We start from the raw sequence: 17,207 nt of genomic DNA, 5'->3' as shown, positions 1-17,207 counted from the left end.
CGCATGACCCAGAACATCCAAGCACCAGCTTCAAAACCAGCATCAAACAAGGGAAAGCCTTAACAGCAGGATGGAGAGACTTCATTTCATCTTTAACAAATTACCTTTGAGCCTCACAGTATTACCATGCTAAAATCAGATTTATCTCAAGCTTGATTTCATTGTCATTATTTGTATCACACACCGTAACCACCAAAATTTAATTTTCATGTTTATTCAAACACAAGTTACATGTGACCCTTCAAGAAATACATTGCAACTAAGCCTCCATATATCAGATTTTTTTCATTTAGCTTGTCTACAAGACATACTTTGTCAAAACAGCAGAATCAGACTAATTAAATGGTTATGGCAGAGAATTGCATGTGATGCAAAAACAGCTTAAGAGCAAAGACCATACAGAGAACACATTACTGGATTACAGCCCAGCACAGATCATTCAGAAAGTGATAGGAAGAAGTTTTTTCCAACAGAACACAAGTATACAGCATCATTAGTATACATTTTGCATTAATAATCATAATTATTAAAAAATAGAAAAACATTAACTTCAAATATTACTTGGCTAACCACTATACCTATAAGGTAAAACCATAAATGGACTAACTGCTCAGGAGGTGGAAAACATTAAGTCTCTAGAATTAACTAGAGCTCAATTCAGTAAGCTACTTACCCATGTGCTTAAGCCCTACCAACATAGTGGGGTTTACACATGTTGAAGTATTACAATTAACATGGAGATATGTCAGCATGCACCAACAGTTTAAGTACATGCTAAATACTTGCACTGAATCAGGATCATATTCCTTAAAGTGCAAGTTACATATACACTATAAGAGTCATGATCTTTCTCTCTCAATCTATTGTTCCATCAAAAGAAAAACCCCTATTGGGCATGAGAAAAACTGATAGTCCCCTGAAGAAGCATGGCTTTTCATGTGTTATTAACAACAGTGCCAGGACAATCTTAACTGTACTTTCCATCTTCACTCTTTCAAAACAACAGAATTTACCCGATTTGCACCAGTCTAGTATTAAAACTCTATATGCAATTTGCAAGTTCAGGATCAAGGAAATTGTTTCTTCAGGTCATTCCCTAAGTGATCAATAGATTCTTAGAAATATACAGCTGTACAATAGTGCCAGTGACTATATACAATCCTGCACAAGATATTGGAAGAAAGCTAAAAAGTTACATAAATAAATGTTCAACTTCAAAAATATTCAATTTCTCTTGCACTTAAGTGTTATTTAAAACACAAAACATTACAAAGGCTGTATTGTTGAACTGTATCAGCTGTCTCTAAAAAAAAAGAAAAAAATCCTGTAGAATTTCCCTTGTCTACAAGTTATCTGTATGGCTGTTTAAATAAAATCAGTCTTGCCGTAGCTGTGAAATCCAGGTATCCAGGCAAATGTTCCACATACTTGGGAATTAAACATTCCCGTTTGGTCAGAGGAATTTGATTGTTGGGGTTTGAGGTTTTGTTTTTAACTCTTATATAACCCACTATATAATAGTGAACAAAATGCTTTTGTTTCATAGAAACAACTAACATTTGCCCACACCAGGCAAATGGTCTATTTACAGATACATTAGGACTGCCTGACTGACAGTGAGTGTGAGTTGCTGAACTCCAAGAAACATGGAGCCTAAAACGGCGACACTCTCTGCTGAATCGCCTTCCCTTTTAGGATACGTCTTATCTGGAGAAGAGAAAGACACAAAAACATTAGTATTCATCACCCTAAAGCGAGTCATAATGTGAAAATAAAACCCCACCCTAGACTCAGTTTTGCACTCCTCATTTACCTAAGCCTAGGTTCTGAGTTCAGTTACACAAGAATTGATCCAATTTTACACCACTTGAACCAATGAAAGGCAATAGTCAGCAACTCAGTTGTGCCTAAGTTACAAGTCTCTTATGCCAAGAGTCACCTCTTTCATCATGTATTTATACAGCTCCCAGGAAAAAGGGATTTTCTTCATCTGCTACTTGGGTCTAAGAACTGCCTTTAGTAATTACAATAAGAGCAACAAAAGCACAATCATGGGTCATACTGAGACGAACTGGAGAAGGAGTATTACCTCCAGTATGTTGCAAGGTTACAAAGACAAAACCTATCTTGACAGGAAAAAGCTATTGAGATGGAAAAAATAAAAGCTACAAGTGAAACCTAAAATTCCAAGTCTTTGTATATTCTGCCTGATCTTGACATTGAAACTAAAGATCTCTGAATAAAGTGGCACTTGCTAAATCTTTTCCTTAGAAGCTGCAACTCAAAACCCAAAAGAAACTTTTGGAGAGGAATAAAGCTCTTGTGTAGATAGGGACAGATAGAAGGAGAGGGTTGTTACGACTTTACCTGTTCTCCTACAAGGCCATCAGGAACCAGGTGAACTGGCTGTTCATTCTCCAAGTTTCTGGCACTTGGATCAGCTCCCTTACGCATCAGCAGGCGCACAGCATCCAGCTGGCTCACCCGATACTGCAGGCTAGCAGCCACGTGGAGTGCTGTGTTGCCATTGTAAGCCTGAAAACGACAAAGTAACTCCATGAAGAAAAGGTGGGGGCATGAGACTCAGGACACTCGCGGTGCCACACACAAGCACATCCCGGATTTTATCTGCATTACAGGAAAACTACCATACCTTGGCATTAACAAAAGAGAGGCAGTTGGGCAGCTCCAAAAAGAGACGAATGAGCTCCAGGTTTGCTTCTTCTGCCGCCAAATGTAAAGCAGAGCGACCACTTTTGCGATCCTATCAAAAAAGAAACTGTTAGTCTTCCCTGCAGGTGCTTCATCTACCCAGGGTGAACACGCAGACAAACAAAAACAGAAAGCAAAGTAATTGCAGAATGTTGAACAAACATACTTGCACTACAATTCATCAAAAGTCAATCTGAATATATATTTTAATATCAACACCTGATGAACAGTGGACCTGAGCTCATCTGGAGGTAAGTTTACATAATGTAACATTTTGATATTTTGGCTAAGTAACAGTCTGGCCCAGCACAGACCTGAATGCACAAGTAAGCTGTTTTTAATTAAATGCTGTAGTTCAAGAACAAATTATCATCAGTACCCCATTACTATGGATACCTGAGTGCTCCAGAGATATTCCTACTTTTACAACACTACTAACTGCAGCCAGTGTAGAGTCATTTTTAATCCAGAAATTAGACTGTCACCTCCCTCTTTCCCTAGGGTTCATTTGCATTGATAATACCTTGCTCCTTGCTCTGAATAAATGCAACATTCTCATCCCATTTGGGCAAATTAAACTGTAGGGAAGCTTTCAAATTAGTCTACTTCCTTCGTAATAAAGCTGAAATGTGGCATGGGAGAAAGCGACATGTTCTGCTTCCACATTCTCACTGGATCTGGCACTTCAGACTAAACCATTTTACTTACTTTAGCTTCAACAGAGGCTCCCATTTGTATCAGAGTCTTGATAGTTTCTACCAGGCTCTTGTTTCTCAGCAGAAGCTCCTGGACCTCAGGGGAGTGAGGTGGCTGACTGTTCTGCAGTTCATGCAGCACAGCATTATGGGCCAGAACCGCACAGTGCAATGCTGTCATACCTTAACATAAAAACAATTAAAATCATCATTAATGAACAAGTACAATACAGAAGTATCGTCTGGCTGCTTTTATCCAAAGGCTGGATAAAATTGCTTCTCATCCCATTAAGCCCAGGGATGGTTCCATATTTGCAAGTGACAGTGACTGCTCCTAAGCAGCTTGAGATTTGGGTTGTCCAACACTGGAGGAGTTAAGTAGCAACCTACTGTGAGCTCTCAGCCAGCAGATAATGAAAGAATCAATTTCTAATATATATTTTTTACAAAATATACATTAGAAAGAGCTGTTTATGGAAAAGAGGTCCAAACAAAGCAGCTCTCGAGTGCCAGAGATTCTGGCTTCTGTATCCACTGATGTAACGCTGGCACTCAAATGTTTTAAACAATAGCCAATTACTACCTACACTCTCTGTGCCAAACGTGGCAATCATATGCAAGAGGAAAGAGGACCTGTCAGACACAGACTAACCATGTTTTTATCTGACAGATGTCAGTTGTAACTGTAAAACTCAATCTGACAAAGAAATACTCCATTTTCTTGCTTCTCAATCCAGGATAACATTCATATCAGCACCTATAAAACACTGTAATATCCAGTAACTCTGTAAATTATCTTAACTACTCACCATCATAGTTTGTTGCCTCAAGGTCCACATACTGATTGCTTCCCATGGCTCCCTTTTGGATTGCCTACAAAAGCGGGAACAGGTACACATTTAGGTCTTATCCAAACCACATACCGCTTTAAGTTTGTATACAGTCTTACTGCAACAAAGTTGCAATAAAAAGGGCACTCCTGTAAGTGTTCGAGACCAGGCTGGATGGGGCTCTGAGCAATCTGATCTATTGAAAGGTGTCTCTGAACACAACGGGGTAGCTGGAACTAGATAATCGTAAAAGGCCCTTCAAACTCAAACCATTCTACGATTAAGAGGAGACTTATTTATTGGTTTGGTAGACTGGAGGATTCCAGCAAATGACTTCAAAATGTTGGTGAGAACCTTAATGTGAAATTCAGTCTCACTTCAAGCTTTTAATGTAGAGCCCTGAGACACACTCGCTGGGCTACCCAGAGAGAAAAGATAAAGGAAGGAGTGATGTTTCCAGAGTTTCCCCAAGACAACTAACACAAAGTGTAAGTGTTAATGGCCGGGGCAAAGCTGTGCCTGCTGGTTCTTACCTGGAGGACCTGGGCATGCCCCTTCTCAGCACAAACATGCAGCGGCGTTCTACCCCAGCAGTCTGTGGTGTTGACTTGAGCCCCCAAGCTAACCAAGTCCTGCACAATGAGATGCTGGTTGGCAGCCACAGCAACCTGGAAAGCACTCTGCAAACATCAAGAAGAAAATTTAAGCTATTAGTCATCTGATCTCTAACAGGAAAGAGCAACTAAAACAAATAAAAAGCCTAGCTGCCCGGTATTATTTAAGCAGTGATTATGAATGCTAGGAAGCCAGGACAAATGAAGCAGAACACATAGTTTTACCAGCTCAAGGTGATCCCAAGAAGTATTATTAGCTCAAGGTTAATATTAGTATGCAGGCTAAATCTTGGGGTTAATATTAAATAAGCATTTCCCCACATCTTTCTCAAGGTCCAGACATGCAGGAAGCACTCAGGTGCACAAAGCAGGTGCAAAGGTTTTTGAGAACCTCACCTGGCCATTGTGCTCTTTAATATCCAGCATGTGCATGGCAGCCATCTTCCTTGCAAGAACATAGGAGAGTGCTCGACGGCCCTGGGCAACAGCAATGTGAAGGAAGCTGCAGGAAAGAGAGGAAACAGTTACACCACCATACAAACCAGGGTTCAAGACATCAGAGATCCAAACACATGGTAAGGGGTGTTATGCTGCCAGCTTCAGACCTTCTCTGCATAACTAAGACAGGAACATGGATACTTTCTTACCAGGGCAATTTAAAGCATCTAAATTTGAATGTTTTTCTTTCCACTTACCACAGTCTATTGATAAGTACTAAAAATTAGACAATACAAACACCTCATCTACTCAGTGCGCTGCAACTCTTTGCATCACACCACATGCTTTGCTTGATTACCTTGAACTACTGCACTCATGATACAAACACTGCTACTGAACGGCTTCCACTATACCACTCTGCCTCTCAACTCCCTCCCCAGCCCACCAAAATGCAAAACCATTCCCCAACCTCCCACATAAGAAACACCAAGATAAACGGCACTCACGTGTCTCCATCCGAGTCTTTTGCAAGGAACTGGTCTTGAGATATGTTAGCCAGTTTGTTTTCCTCCTGCTCCACTTGCCATTGAAAAAATGACTTGCCCAGCTGCGTCGTGCTTCTGGCAACGCTTTGATCAGGTAGAGAGACATTCAGAGCAGCCAAAGAGACACTGCGCTCCAGACCACCACAGATGTTGCTGGAAAGCAAGCTGAAGTTCGGGGCGTGAGGGGCAACATCAGCCTGTGGGTGGGCACTGGTCAGAGGCTGGAGGGGAGTGGAGATGCCCTCCGAGCCTTCAGAGTCATTCAAGAGGGAGGAGAAGCTCTGGGACGGGCAGTACTGCAGTTCATGGCTCTCAAAGGTGTTCTGCTGGTAGGCAGGAGACTGGTCACTGGCAGCAAACGGCCTGTACTCCAGGGAGGCATCTGAAGGATAACTCTGTGACAAATCTTGGTTCTGGGATGGGGGGAACTGGTAATGTTGCGGTGGATCAAGTATATGCTGGTTGGTATGATCTTGGAATGGTTGGTATTTCTGGGACGGTGAAAAAGCCTGTGTTCCTGGGCTGTCCTGGTATTGCTCACCAGGCGAGCCGTGACTGGAGACAGAGTGCATCCAGCTCACCTGCACTGTGTTCAGGGAAATGGGGCTCGACTCGTTCTTGATGTTTATGATGTTCTGCAGCAGATCAGAACTACTGTCATGCTTTGGGTCGTTTTTATGTGTCTCTTCCATGTTATCCATAGAAGTTGGTGTCTGGGGTGGTGTCTGACAAGAGGGAAAAAAAAAAAAATCAAAACAAGCCCCAGAAAGTTGGAGGTACAGTTGTATCTGGTAGTTTCTGATTGGATAAAGCAAAAATTAATACAAACTTACCAGGAGATGTGGGTGAATATTAGCCTGGCGTTTGAAAGAAGGTCCATCAGAAAGGAGCTCAGGAGCCTTTCTTTTGCCACTGTGACCTAGTATGCTCTTCAGCTCTGTTGAAAAGTAAACAAATTTAGAATCCATTTGGAGGTTACTCTTACAACTGATTTAATACTACAAGGTATGTATAAAAAAAAAACAGTCTACCTGTGTATGGCTCGTAGTTCACCAATCCTCCTTGTGCCTTTCAAGAAAAATCCAGATTATTCTGTTATTATAATGTTATTACAGGGGAAAAACAAAACAAAACAAAACAAACAACAACAATAAAAACACCAAGAAAGCAGCAGTGACTTCCTTCATAAACACAGAATACACCTTATAGTAATTCTAGTACATGGTTGTCTAACCCTAACTTAATTGCTTTTAATTAAGGTTAGAAAATGGAAATACTTTCATGAAATTTAAATGAAAACCACCATTTTTCTTTAGGCTTTTTAAGCTATTTGTTACAATACCACAAAACTCCAGAAAATCTAGAGAAAGATACTATTCCTTCCCAAGGATTTCTTTTAAACTTGAATAAGCCAGCCGATTTTACAGTTCTCCAATGCCGCGAACTTTTCTATGCAAAAATCTTCCAGTGACACACTTATCTAGAAAGCTTACAAATACACACTCAGAAAAACTATTCTAATAAAATCAAGAATACCCTTTATCTTCTCAGAATTTCCTGTATTTTTTTCTGTCTTTTCAGACTGGAAGTGGAAGGGCCTACCTTTATACTGTGTGCTCTGCACAGAGAAGCGCAAGAGCATGACAAACAAATCTCTCCTGAGAAGAATCCCCAAGCCTTCCAATGAATGATCTCATTGCAGTTGACAGGGAGTTTCTGTGGTTTCGTAACACAAATGTATCTTTACCCAAACTCCCTTTAGAAAATTAAGCTTCGTAAGAACATTTTTAAGTGCTTCCTTCTCCCACGGTAAACCTTTCCACCGATTTCTGCCCAGCAGTATTCTTCCATTATGCGTTGAAAAGGAAAATCACTGATTCCAGCCACATCAGATAAAGCAGCAGCTCATTTCTAGCGTTATCGCAAGGCACAGTAACCATTAAAAGCAAATATGTTAGTGTACAAAAATGCCGGTTACCTTGCTTTCCTCGGTGGCGGGGCCCGAGGACATCTGTTTGCTGCTCCTGAAATGCAGCAGGAGCTCCTTCACGGAGTTCTTCACGCGGACGCCTTGGAAAGGTCCTCTGTGCTGCTTTCCCCCCCCCATGTGTTGGTCAACTGCGGAGACACGAAAACAAAACCCGATTTTTAATCACTGATTCCGTTTTCACAGAACAAAAATAAAAATAAATTAAAAAAAAAAAAAAAAACAAAGCCGGGAACTCTTGTGGAAAACCACCTAAATCCCTGGTTAGCAGAGAGGAGACAGGGCGCTGCCCCCCGCGTCCCCTCCACCACCCCACGGGCGTGCGGCTCCTCCGCTACCCCCTCGCCCGGGCACCCCCCCGGCCGCTCCCGCTCCCAAGAATCGGAACACTCCGGCGCTGGGCGTGCAGCACCTGCGAGCCGCGCCCGCCCGACGCGGCACTCCCGCTTTTCACCGCTTCGGCGGCTTTTCAACCCGAAAGGGTCGGTGACCGGCTTCGCCCCCCGTAGGGACAAAGCGCGGACCGCGGCCCCGCGCCCTCCCCGCCGCCCCCCGGGCCGGAGGACACGCCGTACCTTGCAGCGCGGGGCGGGGACCGCCCCGGGGGTCCCTCCGGCCGCCGCCGCGGCTGCTCACCGAGAGGTCCGAGTCGGATCCCGGCGAGCCCGGCGCGGAGGAGTGCGCCGGCGAGCAGCTGCCCTCGCTGGAGTGGGGCGAGGCCCCGTAGAAATAGGCGAGGTTGATGGGGCTGCTGAGGGCGCCGCCGTCGCCGCCATCGGGCGCCGCGTCTCGGCTGCTCTCCACGATCATGGCGGTGCCGCGGGGCGGCGGGCGGCGGCGAGGGGCGGCTGAGGGCGGCGGAGCGGGAGAGGGCACGGCCAGGGCTGGGCGGGCGGCGCGGCGGGCACTGGGGGCAGCCGGGAGGCCGCGGCGCTTATAGCGGGTCCGCCCCCACGGGGCGGGGCCGGGCCCGGGCGGGGCCGCGCTTCCCGTAAGGGCCGCGGGAGGAGCCGCGCCCGCGGCGGGGCGGGAACCGGGAGCAGGATAGGGCAGGGCCGGGCAGGGCAACGCGGGGGGTTCGTGGCGTGGACGACCAGAGCCCCCAGCCTGGGCACGGGGCAGCGTCGCCAGGGCGAGGGTGGCGGGATGGGATGGGAACGATGGGGGTGGTAGTTATGGATGCCACCTCGCACCCTGTCCTCCCAGTTTGCCCCTGTAGGCTTCATAGAATCACAGAACGTGCTGATTTGGAAGGGACCCATCGGGATCATCAAGTCCAATTCCTTGCCCTGCACAGGACACCCCAAGAATCACACCATGTGCCTGAGCTTTGGCAGCCCTCGCTCACAACGAATGCAACCCCTAATTCCCACCCTCTTACGGAACTGCAGAGATAGAAAGGACAAGCATCCACCTCAGCCCCTTGTTGCTGATGCCCAGCTCGCGTCCCCGTGTGCAGGTACCTCTCACCCCAGGTGCGATGGCGTGGGAGTCTTTGTCCCACTCCTGCCAGGCCGCGGCTCCGGGGACGTGGTCTTGGGAGTACAGGGGTTTATTGGTCGTGTGCTTCAAGTGAGCAGCATCCAGCGAGAAAGGGAAATGTGAGCGGTTACTCACAACAGAGATGACTCATCTCTGTTCCTCTGTGACTGGAGTGTGTAGTAGGCAGGGGGCAGACACAGGAGTTATTTTGGTTTTAAGTTGCACCATACCACGGTGGCAAAGCCTCTTGGTCGAGGCCAGTGGGGAGAAGTGGGTAAGCAACACAATGCCAAAACAGAAAGTGGGCAAAACCATGTACCTGCGATTACTGTGAACAACAGTACTGAGTTATTACCGATATTCATGGGGAGACTTCTCAGGTTTCTACTTTTCAGACAAATATATCTACTTTCCTCATTTCCACTGAGGTCACTGTCTTCTAAAATACGAAAGTGCGATTTTGTCTGTGAGGTTGATTAGGATGTTTTTAGTACTGTGGGTGCTCCAAAAATTATGTAGTAAAACAACGTGGTCTTTCTGAAGTGTATTATGCAAATTGGAGGTCTATAATTTATATTATTACTAATGTTTCATTGTATTGAAAAACATGGGACAGGTGCAACATGAAATTATATTAATCAGCCCATGAGGAGGCAGGAGCGAATTACTTTATACTATTCAAATATTTCTTCCACTGTCAATTGAAGCAAGGTTTTTGCTGGGAATTAGCTAGGCAGTTTTCTACTCCAAAAACTGCTGTTTTACACCACAGATTGAATCTATGCAGTCACAACAAAATTTGCAAATGGAACCCATAAACTGAAATCAGATGCCAAGTAATGCGAGAAATAGCCCAAGAACTCACTTGCTCCCTGAGCAACAGCTCTCTCCCAAGCACGGCTCCCTCATTAATGAACCGCTTTATGCAGGTGAGGATTTCTGAAATCAAGCCATATGGTTTCAACACACAAGGAGATGGTTCTCTGTTCTTCAAGCCTTAGTCCTCACTTACAATACCTTAGCCTTAGGTAGATGCTTTTAAGTATTTCCTCATTGAAAAGCACTTGGTGCTGAGAGATCCTTGAGCCCCCGAATGATCTTTGCACAGTTGGTGGCTAATGGGAGGACTCACAACTCAGCTTTCTGAAAGCAGATCCGACTGATAGACCTTTCCATTCTCATCCCTGCCAAGTAGCCCAGAAAGCAAGTTATTTTAATATCACCAAGAGGGTCTACAACTACTGCAGCAAATGGATTTCGTCTTTTAACAAGCAAATGGTAACATGAATGTGAGAAGTTGATAATTCAGAAAATTAGATTTGTCATTATAGTTGCTTGCAATTGCCTTCAAAATGCCGAGATTAAATGAGATTTCAAACCAAAAGTGGATTTCTCTCCTTGTAGTTGTACTGTGCCATGGAAGGTCCCTAAATCACACACAGGTAGGGACAGGCAGCGCCTTTATCCTTGCTATTTAGTAACAATTTTGGAATGGATTTAATTGAAGATTAGTTGCTACATATGAATGAAAACTATTCTATAAAGCAATTTAATGAGTTCTTGTTTGGGTTTTTTTATCTTAAAGAGGATGTGAATTTTTTTTCTCTTCTATTCCAAAGTTTCTATTCTCCTGAAGGCTGAATTGCTGACTTGCTCTCCCTTTACCAAGGAAAATCCACTTCAGGCAACACTCTGATACATCAGCTCATACTTGTTTCATCAGTGACATCTTATTTATCAGGTCTCCTGGCATAAACCTACTCCCAGTCAAAGCAGATTAAGACAAGTCTAATTCCACTGAGCTCTGTAACAAAAGGCTCTTTCAAAAATACACACACACCCATAGGTTGCACAAGATGAGCTGGCTCCCAGCGGCCTTGTGCACTCAAAGTGCTTCCATGAGAGTTACTGGTAAATTATTGCTACATCCACAAATTGTAATTATTAATGCTGCAGACCTTGAACATTTGGGTTTTGGCCCAAACACTACTTAATTTCTGTGGTGACCAAAACCCTGTGAGGCATCTTCAGCCAAAGTAAGTTCCTCTGGGGCAGGGTGGTGACCAAGAAAAAGCACTTGTCACTTCTTCTCCTAATGAGGAACCTGACACAGCCTGCACAAACAGCTACAAACTGGAGGGGAAGGGGGACCAGCTGGGAAGGCATTGCAGGACACATGTGGCATCCAGGCAATTTCAGCCTGCTTTGCCTGAGCTATAATTCGGTACAACCCATCAGTCTCAGAGCTGGAGAAGGCTGCAAGGTGAGCACAGAGGTGGCCCTCTCAGTTCCCTGAGCACTGTCTTCCCATGTTTTATTGCACCACCTCCATTTACTGGGATGTATCAATAATGCCAACTAGTGGCCATTATCAGCAGCATTTGTCCTGAAACTCCTCTTCTACACACCTGCAAAAAGCAAGATAGGCTTATCTTGGTATCACAAACAACAACAAAAAAGAAACAGAGTGCACTTGTTTCTGAAAACTCTGCTTCTTCCCTCCCTTCAGAACACAGTCTGGACAACTATTGTGGCATTAAAGCAATCAGTCTCGGTTTAGGTTAATCCAATATACTTGATTACTGAAACAGCTTTTGAGAGGGTGATTTGTGCACACCTATGAGCTGCCTCAAAGGGATCTGAAAGTTCAGTTAAGAACAAAACCAAAATCCTGTTGTCTTGAAGCTTGCATTTGCTGGGCAGGGGTCTCATTACAAAACTTGAAGAAGCTGAATACCAGCAACTTAATGCTTTCATCACTGACTAAACATCTAGGTTAACCAGGGTCATGTGTCTCTCTTTTGCTATCCTAATCAGAACCAGCACAGAGAAAAGATGCAGTGTGCCTGCACTGCTCAATCCCTGGGGCACATACTGATGTGAACGTTATAAGGGATGTAGGCTTTAAATAAAGAAAGAAAGAAAGAAAGAAAAAGAAAGAAAGCCCAGAAAGTGGAACTTTGTCTTCCCCATGGAGCAGCACGTAGTCATTCTGCCAGGCACACAATCCTTCCTAACCTCCCTCTGTGAGTGAGAAACATGCCAGCTCTCAGAGCAGCCCACGGTTCAGTGGGTATGGGAGCAGAATAAATCTCTCCTCAGTCTGTCTCTCAACCAGCAGTGCAGGATAAGGGTCAGTCTCTGGGTAAAGTGGCAGAGCACAAGCTATTAGTAACAAGAATTCGATTTTGCAACATATTTCTGGAGCAGTATAACCTTTGTGGTATTTCTCAAACTGGAAATAAAAATGGTAGTTTACAGTCTGGTTGCTTAACGCAAGTTTGGTGTATGGACGTCAAATGTTCCTTACTCTCCAATAGGTATAATTAGGCTCCTGCTGCAGGCTGAGTCGAGGTGAGTGAACACCTCCACCACACCTCTGTACCCCAGCAGCGTTTCCACACAGTATGCAACCCCCAAACTATCCAGCATAACACCCGGATTGCTTTTAGAATAGCATCAAGAAAACCAGAGATAAAAGCTCAGTAACAATTCCACTCCTAGCGAGCGTTCAGGATCTGTACCTCTGTTTGCTTTATCAGTTTCGGAGAGTGCATGTCAGCAGGTTGGAAATGGTTCATGACACAGGTTTGCTCTAAAAGCTGGTACAGAGCAGTCAGTGTTTCTTCCCTCTTTGCTATACTTGTATTGCAGCATTTTTTTCCTAGACTTTGGTCTACAAGACTGACATTCTGGAATTAAGCTGAACATCAAAAGGGGGCATGTATAAGCCTTCATATTAAAGGAAAACTCAGACTTTTTATTTAACATATTTCTTCTGGGCCTTGCTCCTTTGATCCAAAGAATACCCTCAATTCTGCTTTTTTTCCTCCCAAGCTGCCTGATAAAAAAAAAAAAAACAGAAAAAAAGAAATTAAAAAAAAAAGTGGGATGTTCCTAAGTAGATCTTTTTCCACTGTGTATATAAGGCAGCTTAAATCAGCACAGACTAAAAGAAACCCTAAACCCAGTAAGTGTTGCAAAGCTGGTGAAGTGGATCTGAGTTCTGTGAAAGTAAACAGTTTCCTTGTACATACACCTCATGTTTGTGGACATTCCTCTCAAGATACTCACTACCCTGGTTCGTCATGTTTTCTCAGAAGCTTACATATCTCATTAGTTCATTAGTGCCTTGCAGTAGGAACGCACGGCTAAGAAATACATCCACCACTGATGTCACACCGTGTAAACAAGGAGCAGAAGGCTGTTTCCCCATAGCAAAGGGAAACGTCATATGTCACCTGTAAAGAATACTGTGTGCACATAGATGAGGTAAATAGTGCTCAATCTTGCCTCAAAATATTTGGCTTCTTCCGATATTCCAGTTCAGAAAGGGAGTTAGTGCAGTTTCTCAGAGCTGTTAGGGAGACCCAGTGTAAGTTTGGAGGAGTAAGCACCAGTTTTCCTCATGGCTCATGCTGAAGACATTTTTCCTCCTAACTCAGGTGACCAGCCTGGGCCAAAACCTGCCCTTCTGAGCCCACAATAATTTTATGTTCTGCTGTAAGATGCAGGAGCCTGTGTTGCAAACACAGCAGGTGAGTTAGGCCCTGGTGTACTTCCATTTCAGGCTTCCTACCTTCTACAAACAAACAAGAACTGTTTCAAGCCCCTGTGAAATGAAACCACTTTCTAGCAGAGACTGCAGAGCTGTCCCAGTGCACATCGCCAGTCAACACTTCAGTACAGGAATGGGAGGAAAAACTCTCAGTTGAGATTTGAACCCAGAAAAACATGATTTTTTGAACTGCAATCTACCCGGGAACTTGCATTCCTAGACTCTCAATTTATGTAACGGGTAACCTATCTCAGGTTAAGGTCACCATACATCCAGGCTTCCCAAACGTGTTTTTCCACTCAAAAAAGTCGTCCAGGAAGATTTTGAAAATTTGCACTCCTCTTGGACATGGCAAACCAGTCACATCTATCAGACAGCAAATCTAACAGCTGACCAGTCCAGAAACCCCAGGCACAGTGTCAGCATGCATGCTGCTCATCCATGCAGTGGTTGCATGGCAGGATCAACACCTGCAGAAAGCCTCAGCACTGATTTGCACAATCCTACACAGCCTGTGAGCATATCATCAGCTCAGGGGTGCAGATCCATGAGCAGGAAAGCCCAGGCAGAAACAAGACAACCACAGTAGAAAGCACTTGTAGCACGTTAACACTGTAGAGATCATTGAAGGAAATGCCCTCATCTAATATCTTGATCTTATTTCACTGTGTTTTCCAGTCTATTGAGTTTAAATGCTTTCAGTTCAGACGTCCATTCACGAGAGAAATCCCAGCTTTCAAAATGCACGTCTGTCTGACCATTGGGAAAGTCCTGAAACTCAGCTGCAGAGCTGTCCTCCATTAGTCAGACAAAAATTCAATAAACAGGAAATTTTCTCATTTAAAAAAGCACCTAAATCAAGGCAGACAAATAGAATTTTATTATGGTAGGGAAAATGTTAGTTTGCTTTCAGCAGTTACAAAAATTTTCCTGTTGCTTAGGATGAATTAGGATGCATGTACTAGGGCAGGTTTTATCTTCATTTCAAAGTGTGCTGGGACAACTGGGACAACATCACTGCACCTGTGGATCAGAATTTGCTGTCACATAACTCTCAACTGCAGTTGTCCTATGTCTGCCTAAAGGGTATTAATATCATGTAAAGGATACAAAGTACTGTGTTCTTTCTACAGATTGAAAAGCCAGCTGCTACACATTTAGAAAGAAATCCATGACAGTAATGACAAATTTACAGTAATATGTAAATCATGCACAAGTTAGCATAAAACATCAAGAAAGTTGAAAATAAACTCTTTGACTTGGTGGGGCACGGTGCAAAGCTCTGTTCCCAGGCATTGCCTCCCTCCTCCAGTTCTCAGCTGGGAAAAGACACCTACCAAAGCCAGACATATCCTGTCTGACAGGACGCTGCTCTCCACAGAAGCCAGCCCATGGATGTTTAAGTTTCCTTTTCATTTCCTGCCAATTTCTTGAGAAGAAAGCAAGAGTAAAGGCAGCTCTTGTTTCTACCTTGCACATTTTGTCTCAGAAGCTTGTGACTGGGAACACGTAAAATCACACAGCGGTTTCTCAGCAGCACTGTCAGGATTGAGTTTTGCTGCTCTCAAAAGTCCAGGTGAGAAGCAAAGTGAGGTCAGACCACCTGGGCTGCAGCAGGAGCAAAATCAAAGGGAGGGATGGGGCTGTGCCTGCCATCCCGCTGCTCTGGCCAGCCCAGGGATGGGAAGAGAAGCAAAGCTTCCCAGTGCCCAGGAGAGCTGCTGGAAACACATTTCCAGCAACTGTTAATGATTATGATGACAACGACGATGATACCCCAACCAGCCCCTCCAGGGCAGCAGAGTGCAAGGCAGCTGGACTGCCCCAAGCAGCCCAGGGCTTGGCCAGTGCTCATGCCCCAGTGGCAGAAGATCTTTCCTCCTCAGACACACCCTACTTGTACCCACTGCCATTAAACAAAACAGGAAATGTGGCTTGCTGTAAAGAAAGTTAAAAAAAGGTCTAACTAGCAAAAACAAAATCACATGCCAGACAGTGATCACCAAGCTGACAATGGAGTTTTGTTTGGAGCAGAAATGTGGCCTTCTTTCCAATATCCCTAGGTGACATTTCTCCCTGACCACTGGTCACCCAGTCTGGCTGAGGGAGAGCCCATGGTATCACCCATTCCCTGTACTCCACGTGCCTCCAGGCAAGCCACAAAAGTCCCAGCTGAAAATACCCAGCTTCCATTTAAAGTACTTGCAAACTTAACCACCGCCCGCCGTACACAAGTCTTCAATGACACCATGGTACACACATGCCCCCAAATAATTGGGGTCTAAAACCACACCACAATTTATCCTCTGCAAGATGCTTAGTGCTGAGCTGCCTTCCCTGCCTGCCAGATACGGGCACCATTAATGAACTGGGGTGCTGCATAATTGACCTCATGTGGTAAGCCAGAGAAACCCTCACCAAGTGATGAAAAGAAGTTTATGGTTTGGTTTAATAAATTCCTTAGCATAACAAAATTTAAAGTGAAGTTTAAGGTCATTAAACTTACTTCTTTTCATTCCCACAGACTTTTTCTGAATTACAAGAAAGTAGGCGTAGATCCCTATTTTTATATGTTTCCCTGTGTTGTCTCACACTGCACCACAACAGTTTATGCCTCTCCTGTTGAAGCTGGCAGGCTTGTATGCTGCTGATGCTCTGCTATTCCAAAATTAATGATGAGCTGTGAGGAAAGAAATTGTAATCAAGATTATACAAAACACCTGCTTTCACTAACAATGCTTCTTTCATTCAGTGCTCTCTAAGCTTAGCTTTCATCCACAAACAAACAAACATCTCTCCATCTAAACTCTGGAAAGCTATTACATCCTCCCCTGGAAAAAGCAGATTGTTTCAGAGAGAGTTGCCCAAAACAGCTAAGCTATTTAGGGGTATTTTGCTACTAGATTCACTGTGGGCTTTCAAAAACCCCACTGTTCTTTGTGGTTTCTTCACGCTTGTTGTTGTTACCTATTACCTTCCCAAAAGCCAACCATTCTTCCATATCCAACCCCAAAACAGACACAGACAATTAAAACACAAGCCCCTTGGAAGGCTATTAGAAGCAAAAAAAAATAATAAGAAGAACTCAATATTGTTCCAATCAATTACAGCTTTTTAAAGCACCAAATAAAATAAAATTATAACAGCATACCTTCATGTCGGAGCACTGAAGTTAGAAATAGCTCTACAGAAAACAAACCCCTTCTTTGCACCCCACTGACAAACAATCATTCCTTATGACCGTGTCTGTGTGAATGACTGAGAGGTTCCTCTGAGGTTTAATAATATAAAACAGAGAAGCAGTGGTAAGGAAACTATTTTTTCCCCTCCCTCACAAAAGTCCTGC

At 44.1% G+C, this 17,207-nt stretch overlaps 1 protein-coding gene across 1 annotated transcript; it reads right to left on the bottom strand.

The window, feature by feature from the left end:
• Window positions 1–213: 213 nt before the first annotated feature.
• NFKBIZ (NFKB inhibitor zeta) lies at window positions 214–8,426 on the bottom strand. Its single transcript, XM_017830896.1, has 12 exons — window positions 8,397–8,426; window positions 7,813–7,952; window positions 6,866–6,902; window positions 6,668–6,771; window positions 5,796–6,559; window positions 5,248–5,353; window positions 4,771–4,917; window positions 4,217–4,280; window positions 3,421–3,590; window positions 2,654–2,764; window positions 2,368–2,535; window positions 214–1,707 (listed from the first exon to the last, which is right to left on the bottom strand). Exons 2-12 carry the CDS (start codon window positions 7,939–7,941, stop codon window positions 1,654–1,656), a joined length of 1,854 nt encoding a protein of 617 aa, XP_017686385.1. The 5' UTR covers window positions 7,942–7,952; window positions 8,397–8,426; the 3' UTR covers window positions 214–1,653.
• Window positions 8,427–17,207: the final 8,781 nt, after the last annotated feature.

Source organism: Lepidothrix coronata, unplaced genomic scaffold (genome assembly GCF_001604755.1).
Source record: "Lepidothrix coronata isolate B3197 unplaced genomic scaffold, Lepidothrix_coronata-1.0 Scaffold184, whole genome shotgun sequence".
NCBI classification, from domain to species: domain Eukaryota; kingdom Metazoa; phylum Chordata; class Aves; order Passeriformes; family Pipridae; genus Lepidothrix; species Lepidothrix coronata.
The sequence above is the reverse complement of the archived record's forward strand: the minus strand, read 5'-3'. Positions and strand labels throughout refer to the sequence as shown.